At 30.8% G+C, this 22,155-nt stretch overlaps 1 protein-coding gene across 3 annotated transcripts in view; it reads right to left on the reverse strand.

Annotated features, from left to right (window-relative positions):
• Nucleotides 1-22,155, reverse strand: part of LOC106678641 (roundabout homolog 2) — a 442,829-nt gene that overhangs the window by 354,615 nt on the left and 66,059 nt on the right. For all 3 annotated transcript variants that reach the window (XM_014417285.3, XM_014417283.3, XM_014417284.3), the window contains one exon: nucleotides 9,579-9,671. In XM_014417285.3, coding sequence (XP_014272771.1) covers nucleotides 9,579-9,639 — 61 coding nt within the window. In that variant the 5' untranslated portion in view covers nucleotides 9,640-9,671. The remainder of the gene's footprint in view (nucleotides 1-9,578; nucleotides 9,672-22,155) is intronic.

The raw sequence follows: 22,155 nt of genomic DNA on the forward strand, positions 1-22,155 counted from the left end.
AATAATAAAAATAAAAGAACCAAAAGTGTTGATACTGGCAATCACTGTCTAGATACTTTTACCCAATAATCGCTGTTATTCCCTTAACCTAGCAGGTCACGTTTCACATCCTTGTGGAACAGTATGAACGATAATAGTTTTGTAAATTTTGACATCTAAGTTTCGGAACAGATGGCACTAGACGAGCAATATCAAAATTAAAAATAAAAAACATTGCCTATCTTTTGCCTCGCCTTTATCCTTGAAATTCCTCATGAAATGAGTTTTTTATAGTTACCGAAGAACACTAATTTAAGACTCTCTATCTATTCAAATGTATTTCCTCCTGAGGTTAAATATTAAAAACAAAATAATTATAGTCAATATAATTTATACTCAACATATTTTATCTGTAAATTACCCAAAGTTTTGAGAGTAGGGTGATTTTAACTCTTTTCATTTTAAATACTCTGTGGACAATCCTAAATATACACTAAAATTTCATCTAGGTTTCAAAACTCATTTAAAGTTTTTTAAAGCGTGAGGTAGACAGTTTTAGGTCTACCAAATTCAATTAAAAAAAGTTCTCTTATTTAATTTTCGTATAAGATGCGTGACCTAGCAACAATGTTCAGCATAAATTATATATTTGCTTGAAATATGTATATCACTTATTAAATATTTCTAGGGTACCCCCCTTCGCCTAGCCCCTGCCCTCACCAGCCCTAACCCTCCTGACCTTTAGATGGTTTCTCAGGTTTTCCTATTTGTTTAAAAAAAAAACTTCTGGAATACAGCTAAAAGATCTTGAGTTGAGTTGCTAATAATTCACTAAACGATGATTTCTGACAGGTATTACCTAATTTTTATTTTTGAATTTCTAATAAAATTTCAAAAGAATTCAATGTAGTATAATATAAATCAGTATAATAATACATAAGCTTGATCTGACTCATGGTTGTAATATAATAATTCTAAAATAGTAAAATTGTAAAAGTCTAGGATGTGATCTTAGCTAGGATAAAGGACTAAAATAGTTTTCTCATAATTATAGTACATTTTATTTGCGAAATATAGTGAAAAAAGAATTTAGTAGTATGATTTAAAAATATGAAAAACTTTGAAAAATAAGACAAACCAATAATTTGACTCAAGTGATATAAAAAAACGCATACTTCACATAGCCGGAAGCCTATGAATTCGAACTAAAGAATATACAACTACAAAAGCTCTCGACCCTCTCAGATACTACAAGTTCGATAAAGACATTAAATTAACAGCCGAAAGAGCTGCATAGAAGAAGCCATAAATACAATGAGACATAGCTATAACAAGAATAACTACTAAAGAAGCAAATGTAGCGAGATGACACTGAGGGGGATGAGTCAGGGATCGATAGTGACTCCAGGAGACTAAGGGGGCTCCAGCCGATCCAGGCAATGGCGATTGGATATGGGCCTCTGTCTTCTCAGTATAGCGTCTCTAGGAATATAGAAATATATTCTAAATATGTTAATTATAAGAGAGTGAAGTGGACGTCAATTATTATAAATGAGTAGTAAAATTATTGAATTAATACTATTATTAATATAACAACAAAAAGTATCAAAAATGTCTTTGAATCAATTTATAGTGAGATGATCTGAATTTTTTTATTTACATACTGCAGTTTTGAAAAGTAGGGTAATTTAAAAAAAAAAAAAATTATATTAAACACTCATAAACTAAATAAACATATCTTCTGTAGTCATTGTTTTGTAAGATCTGTGTTAGATATCGGTATAGGTATTAAAACTTAGCGAAATATATGGATGGAGCCGGGGATAAGTCATTTTGGGAGACCGGTGTTGCCGAATGAGTTAAGGCGTCTCCTTAGCAACTTAGAGACTGAAGAACCTTCGATTCCGACTAGTGGGTTGACTTTTATTCCATAGCGGTCTCATGAAATGAAAACGTGACCTTCAACTGTGCTCAGAATAGGTTGTCAACCAGTATAATAATCTCTTATCATCCACGCACGATAGGAATGGGCAGCTGGGAGTATTCAAAAACAAAAAACTAAATCATTTGTGATGTTCAATGGTTCATCCACTATTTTGCATATTTCTTTGAACTCCAATGGCTGAATTATTTGGATATTTAATATCCCCATTTCATCATTAAAGTAATGAGCTGGAATGAAGCTTACAGATAACGAAGTCTTATTGCTCAACTGTTAGGCTAAAGAGGTAATAATTTATATCCATTAGGTTTAGCTAAGCACTTATTGATCAAAGTTTCTATTTAACGTTATTATTATAAAGTAATCAATTTTGTGCGTTATAAAGATTTTCTTGATGTTCAGTGCCATGAAATATCAACCTGATAATAATTTTATAAGCCCACACAAAAGAGCAAGAATAGGTAGAAAGGCGATAGATATTTATATCTGAAGTTCGCTACTCCAAGTTTAAAACTATTGGAGTACAGTTTTGAACCCGTAAGCATTGCAACAATAAGCATAAAGTTCTTAATAAAGTTTTTTTTGAGAGACAATGTTCAGGATATTATTAGATCCCTATTATATAAAAACTAAATGTTCTAGTAAGTGAGCTGTACAAGCAACGCTAACGCCCTACCAAAAGTCAGTGATAGAAATAATCTCGATTGTATTTATTCAGAAGAGTGGGTATGGGATCCATTAACCATATGCCGGGCCGGTTGATGACGACGTGCCATTAAAGCGACCGTACGAGATTACTGCTGTAATGGCATGCCGTTTGGGCTCTGTAAATCCACCCTACGCTACATCTGCTACATTTTCGTATTTGCATTTGTAACCAGTCCAATCCATCACCGGCAAGGTACATCATGTGTACAGCAGGAGGCGAAGTTGCACAAGTTTACGCATTTCATACGTTTTCTTTAAAAATAAAAAAGACTTTACAAAAAATATTTACATAGCTTCGGTTAAATAAAATATTTAAACTTCTGTATAATAAAAGGCTACCTGCGTGTTTTAGTTATATTAATAGAGAATTTATGAAGAAGCTGGTTGGGTGAGGTGTAGATCTTAAAGACGATGGAAGGTTATAAGAGGGCCCAAGTTGTTCAGGTCCATAACACCAAAAATAAATAAATTTCCTATACTTTTAGTAATGACTTCAGAAATTGAGGAGGACCATAAATAAATGATCAATTAAATGCAAAATTTATTATAAGCAACTTTATTCAGGTTGTTTGCTTTTTTTTTTTTAATTGAATTAATTTTTTATTATCAATCATAAGAAACCTCATGAACCACTTTAAATATAAAAGCTCCAAGAAAACTGACCTCAGTTAATAAACATCTCACAAATACTTTCAGAAGTAGTATGCTTCAAAATAAATTTTAATAGGTTGACTGGGGTAAAGACAAGAAAGTTTTAAAATGGCCAATAGAGTAGGCCAAAACGTTAAAAAATAATGTGAAATATACATAGACATAGAATGAAACTGTGATATGTTTTTTGTTATCATTATATAATTTTATATCAAAATATGGGGAGGTTCAGGTGATTCATAAGGTTTTTTCCTTTTAGCCTTTGTAATAGATATTCAAGAATTAATTTAATGTTAAAAAAATAAATATTTTGTTGAGAGAGATTAAGTATAGAAGGAGGGTGATTAAAACACCACACTAGTATAAAATGTATACTATGTTGTAAGTAAAGCATATACATCACATAAGGCTTACATCACAGTGGTGCAAAGTACAGTTCCACTACCTTTATGAAAAATACAATTAAAGGTTCGCTCTTCTAGAAAAAATACAACTTTTCTATTTCTTTTTTTTTTATTGCACAGATTTAGATTTTATACCTAAATCTGTTCAATCAAAATCTTAATTGAAAAGTTGTAATTTTCGTTAAAAAAAGAACCTTTAATAACTACTGTGTAGTAACCCATCGATATAAGCTTTTCTACATAAAAAGAGAGAAACCTTGAAAAATATAAACCTCAATATATTTTCTCATTTATTATACGTTTTGGGTAATGAAATACTAAAATTTAGTGTTTATTTGATAGCTGTTTTAATAAACCAAGATTCCAAATTAAAAATTTTAGTCTCTGAAAAAGTGGTTTAGAGTAGTCTTGTTTTATTTTATTTTTAATCATTACACGAACAATAGTTTTGAAGTGGTTTTTTTTTTCCGTACCTTCGTTAATTAAGATTAACATTGTAATAAAAATGTAAATTTAAGTTGAATGTAAGTTGGTTGAGGAGTTTGACAATCCCAGTGTCGGTCAGATTGAGTTAGATCCTGTTATAAAATAATATCCCAAAAAAATTTCCTGATAGAATTAATTTAAGGCATGACTGTTCCATTTTAATTATTTCGTAAAAGAAAAAAAATTTTTTTTTGTTAAGCTATAAGATGGTACGCATGATCATAATTGATAAAATTTAAATACATAATTTAATTTCCAGGTGTTTTAAAAGGAGTTATTCTGTTAGTCCTAAATATCCAAAGTTCCTTAACTGAAAAATGCCAGCCTACTTAATTCCATACTCTGAGAATTGGCTACTTTCCAGGGCTTTCTGAGTCCCAAGCAGATCGATTTCGCGGTCTGCCCGCTGTCTTTCCCGAAACAAATGTCTTCAAGTTCGTTCATCGTATATCATTAGTATTGGACTAAATATTATGTTTAGCATCAGAATTGAGTCCGCCAAGACCTGTTTAAGAAACAAAATAATTTCACCAACAACCTCCATAAACATAGTTCGTAAAAAAGAATTGTAAACAGTAAATCAAATAAAATGATGTTTTATTTTACGTCATATTACTTTAATACAAATTTACTTTATTTGTGTTATCTTCACTGACCTCACTTCACGGTTCAGAAATATTCTTTTAACATTAAATAATCATAATACATAAACTAACAAATTACTAAGGATAGAATAATGATATTACTGACCATATGATGGTACTCATGATCCACCATAAAACGGCATTGATTATATTTTAAAGGTTAACTCCTTAGAAGAAGTAAGAAAGGAGTAAGTGAAGCCAAAAAGGCGGCTCCAATGTGCCTTTCAGGGGCGTGGCGGAGGTCTAGGGGAAGACTATGAGCTAATACGGAAGAGTGCAGCTGCCTTCTGTTTCATATAGATTAAATTGTAGTAATTAATATTAACCTCAACCGTCCTTTCTTGGCCAGGCCTTTTTGGCTTCACATGTACTTAGAAGAAGAGTATGGTTATGCAGCCTCCCCCACTCACGAGATTATGAATGGACCGAAAATGAAATAACAGATCGACGGACATTTTAGTGAAATTGTGTTTTATTAGCTATATGGATAATTTTATAAGAGTTTTGCAAACAAAACTAAGAACTTTATCAACGTCTAATAGTGATAGAAAGGAACATTGTGTCTTGGGTTTTTTGATACTAAATGAATTTCATGAAAAAAAAATTCGATTAAGCATATAAAACATAATTCACAAAAACTTCAGTGGGTTCTTTATTGCATGTTGTAGTTTAAATTATTGAAACATAAGATAAAATTAAATCTGTTTTTAAATGACATTCATATGTGAGAGAGTGGCATTCGTATATAATTTTACGTTTCTTCGATAACATTCATCACCATATAATTAAATTGTAGATCTGTCTCAATATATTCAAAAGGCTTCGCCTTTTTTAATGACTTCATCAATTAGATATGACATCATAAAAACATTTTTATTTGTATCAGTAACAGATCTATCAAGAACTAAGCTAGGAGAGATGAGGACTGGCAACATGTCACTCCAGGTAAGGCCTTTGATCTCCCTGTAGATTAAAAGTAATCAAATTTGCCATCCCTCCTTCTGATGAAGGAATATTGAATTAGAGAGTTCTACGGGGCTTTTAAAAACAAGGGCTCAATTTTCCTCAATAACGAAAATTCGTGTAGAATGTAATGGAGTACTTCCCTTGTTGCAGATTTTTTTTTTATCCTGCGATTCTCTTACACGATTCTACAGACAAAAACAAAAATATACACCATTTATTCAAAACAATAAAATAGTGCATAAAAATGAATAAAAATTTTTTCAATTACTGTTTTTATTCATACTATTTCAGAAAAGTACATCCAATATGGTCCGATCAGATGAAATTAATCGGTCAGTGCCAAAATAACATACAGTAATAATAGATATCAATGAAATTTGAATTATCAATATTTTGATTAATAGGGCACTATAGAGGCTACTGCGGTTTATAAGCTAGAATAGTACTATGAATTGATTTATAGTGATAAAACTGATAATTCAATTAACAAATTAAACTAAATACTAAACTGAAAATAAAATAAGATAAAAAAAAAAATTGAAACAACTTATGAAGTAAATAATAATCGTTTGGATTTCTTGTTAGTAATTACACTATATACAATAAAATATACAATATGTACCATGATATGTAATATAAAGAATACAAAAAAGGAAGGAGCAATAAAAATAACTGAACGGTACAATAGAACTAAATGATATAAGAATCTTTTATTTATTTTTTTAAAAACTTTTTTTAAATTTACAACTGTATATTAAATTATATATGATATAAGAATAAGATAAAAATGAGGATATAAGTATATCTAAATATAAACTATCACTAGTAAAAATTGTTGAGCCTGCTAAGGATGGTTAGGGGAACTTAAAAAATTAAGTGTATATTCGAAGCCATATATTCTTAAAACTGCTACACTAAAAAACCTAATAGGACTTCATATAAGCAGAGTAAATTTGCTAGAATACGAGCTCTAGTAGAGATGTTAAAGTTCAATAGTTCCCGAGATACAGCTTTTCAAAAAGCATCATAAAACATGAGTAGTTAATGAATTTATTTTGGGAAATCAATTCCTTAGGCATCATTTGACGTAAAAATGTCTACTAGCACTTAAATTAAAGCTCGTTTAAATGATTTGATATATGAAAAGTGATTTAGTTGTTTCTCGAAAAAAAAATGTAAACCCCAAAAGCGACATTTCTATTACCAACCCGAATTACATACATATTTTCAACCCCATTCCATTTTAAGGGTCTATAGTGGTGCCTAAAAACTAACAGGGAAAAAAACGCGAGAATATTTACAGAAAAAAAATTAGATACAACTAAAGACAACAAATTTTCAATTCTTAAACATTTTTATCAATATTTTTATTTTTTCTCTCCTCTTTAATCAATCAATATATCTTTCCTTAATAACTTATAATAAACTCAATTTCTTTTCGGTAACAACTCTTGAACCAAGAAATTCTCGCCCATAGTACTCTTAACAAAAAGAGTATAACGAGCGCTCTCTATATTCAGAGAAGAGAACCTGGCGATGACTAAATCGAGTTATCCTGGAACCTCCGGCTGATCGGATTAAATTCGAGGCGGCCCTTAATTCATCTCTCCCTTAGGGGATGTTTTTCAAACAACTGCCCTTCCTAATTGTAGCTTTTTGCCCGGGATAAAGACCCTTTGAAAGCAGAGAAGCCCCGGCGCGGAAACGATAATAGCCGAACCCGACCCAAGGGATCGATCTCCCTAATCGTATATATGGTCCGAAAATTAACTAACTTCCACGGGGGTTGTTCTACAAGGGAGGGTCTCATGGTTATAGGATAGCCTTGGTCGTTGGGTTGATATTTATCATGAGACAGTGATATCTGACATCAAATCCCGCAGCGAACTGCATTCGTGGAAATCAGATCGATAGTTTGAATGAAATCGACTATCGAAAACGCTATTACAATATTGGGCAAGGAAATACAGTTATCTTTAGAAGAGGTGTGTGTAGTATCCATAATGTAAAATTATTATATTTACAATAAAACAATCGTGAACTATATCGTAAAGTCCAAGAATTGTGACTTTTATGTGATATAATATTATATTGTTAATAATTATTTATAAGTAAGCCGATGTTGATAAAGTTAAACTCTCTTCCATCAGGGCTGCCATCAACTGAGAGCACGAGTAAGGGACAAAATAATACAACAGAGGACGACCATCTACTTAGCATTTGATTTGCTTTATTTTTGTCAATAACATTAGTACGATCTAATTCATATCGTACTAATGTTATTGACAAAAATAAAACACTTATACAGAAAACAAGAGCTACACCTATGTTATAAATATAATTTAATTTTACAAAAAAGAAGATGGCCTCGAGATCTTCTTCTCTAGAAATGTTATTGGAGTTCTATCAGTGGGTAGATTCTCCACATGTTTTTATCATGTTACTATGTCACCTACAGCAAATTTACTTGTATATATGTGTATCAGTTGTAAATATCAATAAATAAATTATTAAAAAAAAAAAATAAAAAAATTTTACAAAAACTTACTACGGAAATAATCCTATCTAATACCCCTACCTATTCGTTCTAAGAGCCCGAGTGTTACTACATATCTCCTCAAACATATTAGTGGATTGTTAGTGTTGTTTTCTATCAATAATGAAACTAATGAATCAATCAATCGAATGAATATAAAGTACTCGGGTCCCAGCCACTAAAGGTTAGGGCTCTTAGCTAGTGTTTACAGTGCCATGTAAATGCAAATGTAACTATACTGAAGGCTCATTGAATCTGTATGTGTTAACTGAGAGACTGTATATTAATCTTATCAGAATAATCTCGAGTTTTGTTAAGTTGTGGAAGGTACCTGACTTCAATACCAAGTTTCATAATTTTTTATACACATTAAGAGTCATACAATAACATCCTGATTCTTGGAATAAATATGGGGTATTGCATAGGGTCATTTCCGTTGTCTGGTTTTTATTTATTTTTGTCAACTAGGTTTTTTTAGTGAAAAATTGTTTTTAGTTAATTTATCGGTCCTTCAGGGAGTCCTTGTCCAACGTTAAACTAAATATAGATTCGTGCGCCAGGAAAATAAACAGTAATTTTTGAATAAATAAATTTGAAGTTTTGAGCACTTGTAACTGAGGTAGAATAGTTACCTCGTAGTCTTAATGGCATTAACACAAAGAGTTCACATTTTTAACAATAATAACACGAATTTATAGAAAAATCAGGTTTTCAATATAATCTAAAAAAATTCTTACAGTAATCAATAAAATAAATTTAATCCTAAAATTCTAAGTATTCATAGTTCATGTCTAACCAGCTGCTATATAATTTTAAGTTTCGAGAGGATTTAATATACTAATTTTAATTGAGATAAAAATAGATGTTTTGTGATAATGATTACGATACCAACAAATTAATTTAAAAATTTGAAATTATATAATTAATGCCAAAATACTTTATGTCCTATGTTAAATCATTTTGTTGAAATAAATATAGCTTTGAAGAAACAATATTTTACAATAAAAGTATAAGAATTGAAATTAATTAATTTTTTTAGATAATAAAACAATTCTAAAATAATGTAATTCTATTTAAAAACATTCAGAAGTTGTATCGTAAATATATTGCAATGTATAGTGAATTTAAAAAATATTTATTAGTGTATGACATATGGGTGTAAATGTAATCGCCTATCCATTCAATAGGTCGCAATCTGTAGATCCTATATTTTAGTATATTTTAATTATTACTTAGATTAATTATTAATTAATCTATCTTACCTTGCGCGCTGATGAAGAAGAGGCAAAAGAGCCAAGACGTCGGCCATAGCCTGGAAATCATTTTCTCATCAGGGTCCCATTGTCAGAATGCACCTAGAAGAGAGAGGAGTCATGAGTTATAGAAGTAAGATCATGTATATATCTAAACAAATGGAAACTAGTTACTGAACCTAATTAGCAAGTTGTAATTATAATTAGCTGGAATTCTACTATAACGAGAAATTACAACAATAAGCAATTTCCTCGAAGGTATTAGCTATTGATAGGAGGGAAACTATACAGGAGGGAAGGCTATAAGGAAAAGAGGAGGAGGAAATGTGATACAACGAACATATACAGCTACAACGATTAAAGTTATTAAAAAATACATATATATTTCAATATTTTAACATTAATTTATTTTTCATAACAATAGTATTCATATTTTTTTCACAGACAATAGTGACAATAAGCAAATATTCAGCTTATATTTATTATCTTCTAGTTTATAATAATTGAGATATATTGAGACGAGACTATAAATGATTTTTTTTTGCTTGTTTTATTTTCGTATAATTATTCATAGTAAGATTATAAGCGCACCATATGTAATTAACAGTGTGGAGGTGGTCCAGGTGGCGGTCGAGAAAGTTAGTCATAATACCAGAAAAAATAATTTATTAGTTACCAACATTTCGCAACCCCCTTTGCATGGCCATATCAGGGCTAAATGAAAACGAGATACAAACATTGTTAACTATGATGAGAATAATTATATACATAGAAAGTAAGGTATATTTAGAAAAATAGATAAAAGAGATGACATCAGGGAGAGGAGAATGCGTAACGGGTTAGTGTAGCGGAAGATTTGTTCGTAGAAATAACAATCTGAAAAGATATTAAATATTACAATATACATAATGCCATCTTACCTAATTAAAAAATAAATCTGTACCACTACAACCCCTGAAGATTCAGGGGTTCAGTACTTTGTAAAGTACCGTTGATCTAGTGTTGTGCAAGGAGGTGATTTGGACAAAATCATACTCGACCTCAGGGTTTTTCCCTAATTAAGGGTATTAACTTTATGGGGTAGGTGGACTCTCGAACCTACATGGTTGACTCACGGCTATGGTAACAGAATAAACAATTATCTGCCACAGCTGGATTCGAACCCGGGTCCTTGGAATTAGTAGCACAGTGGCTTACCGCTGAACCACCCAAATCTCATATATAATTACAATCTTATTATATTATTTTTTTTTTTACTTTTCTTCCAATGCACAAATTTTCCATTATATTCCACCAGGTCCCCTACTCCCACCGATATCTTTTATCATTATCACTCCATTTTCTTTCTTTCAGAAATCAGGTTAGCAACTCTTATATTATTAATCTATTTATCTTCATTTATAATAATGAATATTATTCATATGCATATAAGAAAGCATGTTAATGCACCAGTCTTATTCTCATTTATCTCCTCACTCGTTCTTTCTTCTAATTTTTATAATTAATAATATAATAAAACTACCACTCAAAGCATCTTTATATTACCATCAAGGTGTATCCATTATAAAACTAAAATTTTTCTATCAATAATTATAAAATCATTATCAATCCTAAATGAGCATACCTTAAGTTTTAATCTCATAGATTCGTAATAATTGCGATAAAATTTGCAGATTATTAAGTCTAATATAATGTACCAAAATAAAACTTAATAAGGGAAATCATATTTATTATTAATAACACTTAAATATTTGATTTACTGCTTCCAAACTAAATTCTTGAATCTAAGTTGCACCAGGTTCGGCATAATATCATTATATTCCAGGTTCTATTTTAAAAAGCATAATTATTCTAAATAATAAATGAAAATTTAACTCCAATAATCATATTTGCTTAATGCAAGTTCAACTTTTTAAGTGTCTGATCTAAAATTAACCGAGTAATTAATTTCTTTTACATATAAATATAATTAGGTATGGGTTGTTTATTTTTGGACGCATGCTGCACCAGTCCCGTATCCATAGAAACCCCTTCGTTTTATATTAGTTTTATTCAAATTTTATTATATTTTATTCAATATCCTAAATTCTAAATTATTAATGAAAATTTAAGTGCAATAATTACGATATTTGCTTAATACAAGTTTAGCTTTTTAAGCGTCTGATCTAAAATTAACCGAGTAATTAATTTCTTTTACATATAAATATAATTAGGTATGGTGTTTATTTTTGGACGCATGCTGCACCAGTCCCGTATCCATAGAAACCCCTTCGCTTTATATTAGTTTTTAGAATAATTTAACTTGGGAAACAAATGATTAAATAAATAAACTATGATTTAATGACGTAATATATAAGTAGTTTAAACAATATACGATTGCTTAATAATTCTAAGCTTTTTTTTTTATTATAACAATACAGTACTTTGTACGTCATCAACTTGACTTTTTTAATTTAAAGGAGCGTAAGTTTAATTAAACCAGGATATTAAAGCTATAATTAATATTAAAATCCTACGACATGGAAACTACTAATATTGTCAAAAGGCTAGAGAGTAAGTAAGCCTAAGTAGTCAGGGGGGGAGAGGAGAACGGTGTTTCAGGCTTTGAACTGTGAGGCCGTTCATTACGGCATATTTCAGAGCTTACAGTTGGCGGTCTTTAAACTAAGTTAATTAATCTAATGATAAAACTCCACCCTCCTTCATCGAAGCCAGCCAGCCGGGCTCCTCTTTCACGACTTCAGGAATCCTTTTTCACTCAGAATTAATTACCGCTCTAAGGGCATCGAGTGATTGCGTCCGGCTAACTGTTCCCAATCACTAGAGCCAATTAGCCAACTTTGCGTAACTGGGCAAGTAATTAGGTTAGTAAGTTATATCTTCCCGCTCTTTGGGAAAGAGTAAAATATGCAGATGACGTAGTATTGTGAGGTGAAGATGTAAGAAATCTGGTCCGCGCATCTCACAATTTTCGCAAATTGCCCTCCTTTGATTAATTGAGATGAAATTTATTTATCATTCAGAATGACAATACTATCTCTTACTGTATCTTTTATAAAGGGGTAAGCGACAGCGAAATCTGACCATTATCATAACAACTATAGAAATATTTATTTTATACTTTTTATTACAGGGGTGGCCAACTTTTCCAGCGAGATATGAGTAGATAAGTAATATATATGTTCAAAAATATTTTAAATTTTTTAAATCACTTATTAATTTTTCGAGATATAGGCTCATGAAGAAAATAAATTTCCAGACCCAACTTTTGATAGCAGCATTCCGTACAAGCGTTACCTAAACTGTAGATTTTCAGACAATGTTACAAGATAGATTTTTACTAACTTAGAATGCTATTTAATTTTTTTATCAACATCAATGTATTAGTTGTTCAATTGCACTACAATGATAATTAATAACTTTCGATCCATATAAAATATGACTGACACTATTGCTAGAAAGTTTTGTCTTCAACAATCGCTTCAAAGTCCATGGTATATATGGTATGTATGGACATTGCGAGCGATCGACCCAAATTGGTTTCGTGATCGACCGGTCACTCCTGATATATTATATATTCATCTAATGTTTATTATTATTAAAATGGGAAATAGTTATTTTTTCAGGTACTTAAAAATTTGAGTAGAAAATTTATTATTCAAAAAATTATTGTTCTGTTGTCATAGAAGTTAATATAAGCGTTTCCTGAAGAGTTAAAACTATTATAAACATGGTTCTTGCCTAGGATACATTTATATGCATACATTTAACAAAATATAACACGAGGAATGTTACAAGAAGAGGTCGTGTGCTTTATACAATTTCCGATTTTCCAGTCTGTTTTAGCCGGTTGTCTGAAAACAATTTTCTCTTTCAGTTAATATTCGGATTCTTCATAGTTCATATAAATATTTATCCATTTTTATTATTGCTATTAATGAGAGATGCATGATTACTAAAAATATAAATATTTTTTTTTTTAATACATCATTTAAGCCTTGTGCGAGGGAAGACATTTGAGACTATTTCAATGAAGATAACGGTAGGTTGATATTAAAGATCACTTGATTGTATATAAATATACTGAGATTAATTAAACCGTAAGAGCTGTTTTTCAAAACAACGAAAAAAATATGAAAAATAAATTATATAAAATAGCACTCTCGGTAAAAAAAAAGAAATTTGAGAATAAAAAATATTGAGTGGTACTAATGGGTAGTTTCTCTACACGCCTTTAACACTCCATATTAACTAAGATCAAATTTACTGAATGTATTATAATGTACAGTTGTAAATAGCAATAAATAAATGAACAAAATAAAAAATAATAAAAAAAAAAAAATGGAACGTAGAAATATCCAAAACAAAAATTATACTAGGATACAAAACTATGAATTTTTAATCACACAGTATGAAACATATAAGCTGGTAGTTCAAACGGGTTAGAACTTTCGAGTTCAATACACTTTGCTATAACTCATTGAAATACGAAATAAAAATTTTTTTTTTGTGAGGGGAGAGGTAATAATATGAGGAATCACATGGTTCATAATTTTAGACGTATTTACAGTTTTGCGAATTGCTGATCAAAGATAAATTTTGAACTGCAATAAATAAATATGGTATATTTAAATACATGCACACCCGAGAATTCCCTATTGTAGCAATGGAGAAATATGCCATCACTCACATTGTCAATGGTCAGGCAGAACCCTCGTTCTGACAGAATGGCATTAAAGGATTTATACCATTTTTGTTCCATTTTACCAAGTTTTTCCGCGTACCAAGATAAGAGAACGTACATACCACGTCAAAACTGAATATCATCAGCCGAAATTATTTGTATAAAATCCTGTCAGTACCCTCTGAATTGGATCTGCTCTGAAGTTGCTATTTGGATATGTAACACAAAACTGAATTAGATCTGGATACCAATCTTCTGGATATGATACACAGTGTTGTCTGTTTGATATCTTTTAATATGCAGTAATTGTTTTTATTCTTAGATATTTTCTTTTATGAATTCAGAAAAGTATAACCATTTGTGGTTCGGTCAGGTAACAACATCTATCGATCGGTCTCAAAATAACATAAAAAAATGATAAGCACAATGGAAGATGTGTTAGTTACATTTTTTATTATTAGAGCACCGTAGAGGCATTGAGTATTCATAAGCTAGAACTGTATAATATGAATTAATTTCTAGTAATAAAACTTATAATTCAATTAATAATATACAACTAAATACAAAATACGAAAATGAAAATAAACTAAACTAAGGAAATTAATGAAATAACTTATGAAGTGAATAATAATGAACATATTAATAATAATTATGAATTCGTATCAGAGTCATAGGATTTAATTTCAGGGTCTTGTAATGAGACAATTTTAGAAAATAATCATAGAAAATTTGGAAGTTTTCTAAAGCCATTTGGTAGTTTTTATGGTAAGTGATAAAAAGAGAATCTTCGGCAAAAAAGTAATCATTGTCACTTTTTGAATTTTATAGGATTCATGTAAAAACACATAGGACCTAAAACACTAGCCCGCTGAACACCAGTTTTTATATCAGTTTCAACTAAGAATGTTTCCCGTTATCAATGAAGCTTATATAAACTCTCAATGTAAATAATATGCCCAGCTTAGTTATTATTAACTTACAATGTAAACATGATTTTTAATTTATTATTCTTGTTAAGGAATTATATTTGTAAATGTAAGCTATGTACCGGCTAATTCTATTTGTTTAATTAATATGATCGATTTTAAACCTATTATATTAAAAAACAGAAGTATATAAAGCAACTCAAAGACAAAACTTTATGTAAAGACATTAGAAAATAATGGCAGAAAAGTAACATTAATAAAAGATTTCTAACTGAGAAGGAAGCTGGAATTATTTATTCTGAATAATAATGAGGGATAAAAAGAAAATCACCAGAAAATAAGATTTAAACCGATAAATACAGAAAGTTAAAGGAATAATAAAAGGATACCAGAGGAAAATAACTTTAGAAACGCTTAAAATTAACTTCACCAAGGTTTGATATATTCCCAAGTCAAAATTCTAGCTCTGATAATAATCTTAGGGATTACAGGCCCCTTCTTCATAAATTTCATCCCGTCAACGTTTTCTGGGTTCGCATTTCCTTCTATAAATTTTCTGGAATAATACCAACCTTTCAGGTGTATTTTTTTACTTTTGCGTGACCCGACGAATCTTCCTCTTCGTGCCCGAGGAGCGTATGTCTCCGCCTCGCAATGCCCGAGATCTTTCATCATGCTGACATTCTCATTACGATCCTGAAGAACAATTCTGCCGTGATCCGATTCTGACAAGGCACTACTCAAAGCAGATTTCCACAATTCCAGAAACACTCGAGAAGATGAATCGCTAAAGCTATGATCATAATCGGTCCAGTCGCACCAGTTTTCCCAAACAGGTGACTAGGAGAAATTTAATTTATAAACCGTAAAATTTATTTTTACAGGTTCTTTATACAAAATTGAAAAGCGATGAAATGATGTTTTTGGTCGATATTTACGTTTTATTTCATTATGCCCACTTTTATAATTTTTTCCTTTTATGATAAAAAATAGTTTAAATCTAATATAAAATCAGATACTAGTTTTCCGTCTGCCTCTTTGGAACACACAAGCGTGCAACAAAGGTTTGTAACTTCGCTTGAAAGTGCTTGCATGTCTTTTCGACTTCCGACAAGTAGTAAACGTGGAGTTCCGACTAGTGTATTGAGCTTTAGGTCCTGTTATAGGTATGGAAGCACTGTTATGTGATTGGACCAAAGGTGCAAGGAACAGATGTTTTCAGCATCAAAGTTCAACCACTTGTTTTTTCTCTGAGCTAATGAAGGGGTAGATATCTACTTTTAAGAAGCTAATCCTAAAGAAGGACTTCGAATCCTAAATTCGATCTACTGCTAACGTTACAGAAAATTAATAATCTATTCAAAATTTGTTGATATGTGCCAAAACATTAACAATCCAATGCTTCACCGACTCCATCCCTTTTTAACAATAATAATTTATTCTCAGAATGAGCCATTTAATGAAAATTATTATATTCCTCAGACGATTTTACCAAGAAATATATTTAAATTCTAACTGTTCAATGCAATTACTATTAGATATCCAAATACTCCCTATCGCTAGGTCGCCAACTCATCCGCTCATTTTTGCGAGTTATCACTCATATTACCAAAGTCCCCAATAATTCATACCATAGTGAGAGAGACGGTCCGAACATCAATAACATATCTATAATTTATTTTTAATTGAGATTTTCAACTTTATTAAGCAAAAGTTAATGTGATGTGAATTATATTATCCACTCATAAAGTGGCAAGTGGAGAATTTCCCCATTGATAGAACTCTAGTTGTCTCTTTACAGTAGAAGGTCTCGAAACCATCTTCTTATCAGAAACTTATAAATATTCCAAGAAATTTAAAAGGGTCCAAGATTAGAAACAAGCGGGTTTGTGTGGTTAGGGAGTTTATAACGGAAGGATTGATATTTGGTCTTGGCCAAATCGCCAACTTATGGAACAGTAAGGTCATTATCGAAGATTCTATTTTGACTCAGTATGATTTTGGATTTTAAGGACTGAATAGGGGGAATTTCAAATTCAACTATGTAATTCTAAACAGACCTTATTATAATCATGTAAATGGATTTTTTAATTGTAATTAATTAGAAGTTTAAACCGTTTGCCGAAAGTGCTGTGATAGTCGAATTCGACAAGCAGTTTCCTGTCTTTTCAGTCTTATAATATTTTATTTTATCACGGTTATCAGAGAAGTGACTATTAGATGCGTCACTATCAATAAACTTGATCATCACTGAACCTGATAATAAATACTAATCAAGGGAAACAAATCATATCGGTTATTGTGTCCTGAAATCTATTGAAGACGATGGTTGATGAATACGAGATGACACAAGGAGGCTTGAGACCCAATCATGAAGCGATGAGTGCCAGAGCGGAATACTGATGCCACCTTATAATTGGACAATATGCCAGGTGCAATAATTGCCTTCTTCGGAGCCGTGGGTTAGGTCTGGAATGTGCGGATGTAGGAAAGGATGACAGGTTATATTCAGTCCAATGTTAATTTGCAAAATTTCGAATATTACGTAAAGAAAACATTTATTATAACTTTACGACATAGTTTGAACTTATAATTAAATTTATGATCAGGAATATATGAAAAATAGTTCTAGAAAATTCTTTTGCAACTTCATTGCGATTTGTGTGCATCACAGCAATAGTAATTACTTATAATTAAGTACGCTAATTGGAAGAAGATAGTTGACCGCATGAAGTAGATTGGATGAAGATAAGCCGGGCGGCGTTCAATAACGGTTTCAAAATAGAAACAAAAAACTATTTATTGTTAACCAACGTTTCGCATCCCCACTTTGCACGACTACGTCATGGCTAAATAAAAAAAAAAAACAAGATACAAACATTTTAGAATTAACAGAACATTAAAAATACAAAACATTTCAATACAATTGTTATGTTTAAAAAGCATATTAAAAAAAGAAAAATAATAAAATAATAATAATAATAATATGAGGAAATATCATGTTGATAGACTGAAGACAATTTGTTAATAAATATAACTAGGTGTGATATAAGTTCTCTATATAGACCTAGAAATATATATTGTAGGAGACTACTCATTAAAACTAGTTTAAAATATGGTAGAGAGGTAGATGAATAAGGTACAACAGATAAGTGATTACTATGGTAAATGCCGAGAAGAAAAACGGGAAGAGCAGGTAGAAAAAGGATAGCTTCCTGAGTGGAAACAGATTTTTTTAAAAATATATATGTACTATTTTTTCTTATTTAGCCCTGACGAAGCACTGCTAAATGGGGCGAATATCCATATATATATATATATATATATATATATATATATATATATATATGTGTGTGTGTGTATATATATATACTATTTTTTGCTAAGTGGGGCAAAACGTTGAAAACGGTGAACAATAAATAGTTTTTTGTTACTATTTTGAAATCCTTATTCAACGCCACCCGAATATCTTCCTCCTATTTGAATACGCTAAGTTCATTAAAGACGAACTTTACTTGTACAACTATTAGACAAGCCAGATTTGGCATTATACTCGTATTAAGACAAGAGAAACTAGCGGACTAGAAGATATCAATTACTATAGAGGACAATGTGGTGGCTATAGTTGGCCAGAGTTGAGTGCAAGTTCCCTTGTTAGAAGTCCCGGGCCCTTTAATCAAGTTTCCGTTAGTGTTGTCTTCCAGGCTCATACCACCTCCAACGGCTAACATTTCACCCTCTAACTCCAAACAGTCTTCAAGCCGAGTAAGATTACCGTCCGCTACCTTGTAGCACGAATCAAATTTTCCTTAATCACAATAGTAAATTTAATACAATTAGGATCATGTGTGTTATATTGTGCATAATTGAGATCATGAAATATACATACAAGAAAATTGTATGAAAAAAAGTCAAATACAACAAAATTTCATCAGTCTTCTTTATCATAATGATCCACTGATTCTCAAAACAATGATTAACAAGGGGGCTGTGGACGTGGAACCACGAATTTCTGTGAATCTTTTTGTGTACTAGATTCCGTTGCATCCTGCATTGGCTCCGTATCGTTATTGTATGCAAATCGATTTATTTTCTTTAGTTGAATAAGAAAAACTATTGTCGATTTTATTAAATCTAGCAGAAATCACATATCCAAAAGAGCCTTCCAGTTAAGTTGTGCAATAAATCCAGTTTGGTAATTTTTTTTTATTTATTTAAAAAATGGCTATATTAGGATTTTTAAAAAAACCAAAACGATTGGATTTTGTATACATTTAATCTTATTTAATAAAATAAAAAAAAAAATTCGTAGCTGTTTCGAAAAACGAATCTATGCTTACTCCTATTTCAAATAATTTTTAAGCTAAATTTGACTGATCGCATATATTGTTCTTCTGGATACCCGGACACAAGGACATCCCTGGCAATTGTAAAGCCAACCAAGTGCGAAAGGTGCATCCCTAACCAGGTGCATCCCGCCATCTTACTGCTTAGACTGCCTCCACAGCGACCTTTATCCTCTCATTACAATATAAATATTAAATAAATGGATGAATAAAAACCTTTCGTTTTCGTTTCCCTCTCAATTTTATTTTACTTATATAAATATGTCTTAATATTAACTATAACTATGAAATCAGCATATATATTTTAGTATAGATACGATGATGATAGGAATGTTCCCGAAAGGTCAGTCAATATGAATAGAAAAACATCATCTTCGCTGTGGTGCTTTTTAATATAATATAAGGCAATATATAAAAAAAAAAACACAAAAAAAATATTAAAAATGTATAACTTATAATTTTTGAATATGGCAGTATCACAATACTTATTTATAAACGTAAAAGTAGATTGGGAGGCATAAGTCATCCACCTTTTTTTTTAAAAATCCGTTATTGCTCCAGCCATTCGACAAAATCATTTAAAAGCTGTCAACAGTTAACAGTTAAAAGCTTTCAACTGGAAAATATTCCACGTACTGTCGCTTTTGATTTCGAAAATAACCGAGAACGAAAGGGGCAAGACGAGCGCTGTGTGACGTGGCAGCCCACATCAAAACAAGCCCTACACAATTCTATTTACCCTAGCCGCACTAATTGGTCTAAACTTAGGCCGGGTAAGCTTTTGTTTGTTAGTCTTGTTCTTTGGGCGTTTAACCGCTCCCGAGCTTGGTTTACACCAGGCAGCGTCCTATACAGAATCATTTCTGCCTCTAAGACGAAAATGAAGGCATATTTATATTTTCCCAAAAACAATTATCAACCAGGAGGATTTTCTAAAATCTTCCCGGGACATAACATTTAAAAAGTTCTTAAATGATAACTATTTATAAATAATAACACTTAGCTATGTAATCTAATTCACTCTCCAAGAGTAGTTCTTCTAAGTATATCTAGTAGTGACTTTCAAATGTACACTGGGAGAATGTTTCAAAATGAAAATACTTATATATATATGAAGAAAACACAAAAATATATGTTGGTTTTTAATGCATATATAGAGACAGTTTTCATTAAAAATTATACACGTTATTAAATAATACATCTTTATTTAATTTTATTGTTCTACTTGTAAACAGACTAATGGAAAGTATTCTTTGCCACGATTGTACCAGTGGCATTGAGATATTCCTGTCAGGAATTAAAACTTGTTTGAAATGCTTTCGCAACTATTATTATTTTTTATTGTGTTGATGTCAGTACCATATTATTTTAGTCTAAGGTTAGTAATTTATAAATTTGTCATACATACATTTATACAATGCACTTCAATCTTTAGCATTTTTATTTGTGTAAAATGAAAAAAAGAGAAATTATAAAAAACTAATCCCTAATCCCGGTAATCTTTTTTTCCTACTATTATTTACCTATATATAAAAAAAAAACTTTGAACCAAGATCCTTGGTGTTAGTAGTCCATTGCCTTACCAATGAGCTACCTACCTCCACGTTTATCTAACTATAATTCTCTCTTAGTATAATAAATAGTACAAATTTTAAATATAGAAAACATATCAAATCCTACATCGTCATGCACAATTACATTTCATGGAAATTAAAAAAAAAAAGCAAAAAAAACTTAACATACATGCATAAAAAAAAAATAAAATAAAATTTACGTGGTAATTATAACATGTGATATTTTTTTTTTTAAATAAAGGGTTATAAATTTAAAAAATAAAGAAAAAAGTAATAGTTTGAAGTAAAATATACATTAACTTCATAAAAACCAGCATAACCCTCGGAGATAAATGACCACTTAAGCAATCTGAAATCTTTGGATACTATAAAAAATATCTGCTGCACTTCATCTTTAATATAGATATATCCCAAATGTGATCTTCCTATGTACTCTGATTGTTCCTCTTCCACAATAACAATTAATTTAATTAAGTTTTTTCTAGTTCAATAGTTAATCCCCACATATGCAGTGTATTTATATTTATTTATTTTTATTATACACATAGTTTTAATTCTTGTTATCAATTGTATTAAATAAGTAGTTCCCTTCTCTAACCACATGTTTTAATTGCATCATTTTAATTACTGTATTTAATACTTTATTTGTTCTTTGTTTTTTTTTTTGTTTCTGTTACCTTTTCTTTTAATATTCTTAGTAATGTACTATAACAGGGACGTGAATGCCGTGTGGGTTGGGGCGCAGGTCCCTGTGCGCTCGGTTCGGAAAGTTCAGGTTGGGTTCGAATCCCACCTGGGGCAGTTAAAATTCATTTTTCGGTGGTCCCGAGGAATAACTCTTGACACTTCCATCTTGGTAACAGTAGTATATATATATATATATAAGTTAAGTATTGGCGAAAGCAAAATGTCAAAAAAGAGAAGAAGGATAAGATGTAACACGTTTGAACTGCTGTAACATATTGGCTTTATTGGGTCCAGTACATCTTTATATATACACATGATCAGCTGATCTGCTCAGTCAGCTGACATCGAAGTACCAGCTGACTGTAACTC

The sequence above is a fragment of the Halyomorpha halys genome, unplaced genomic scaffold (assembly GCF_000696795.3).
Source record: "Halyomorpha halys isolate HHAL.00 unplaced genomic scaffold, Hhal_1.1 Scaffold151.1, whole genome shotgun sequence".
In the NCBI taxonomy this organism is placed as follows: domain Eukaryota; kingdom Metazoa; phylum Arthropoda; class Insecta; order Hemiptera; family Pentatomidae; genus Halyomorpha; species Halyomorpha halys.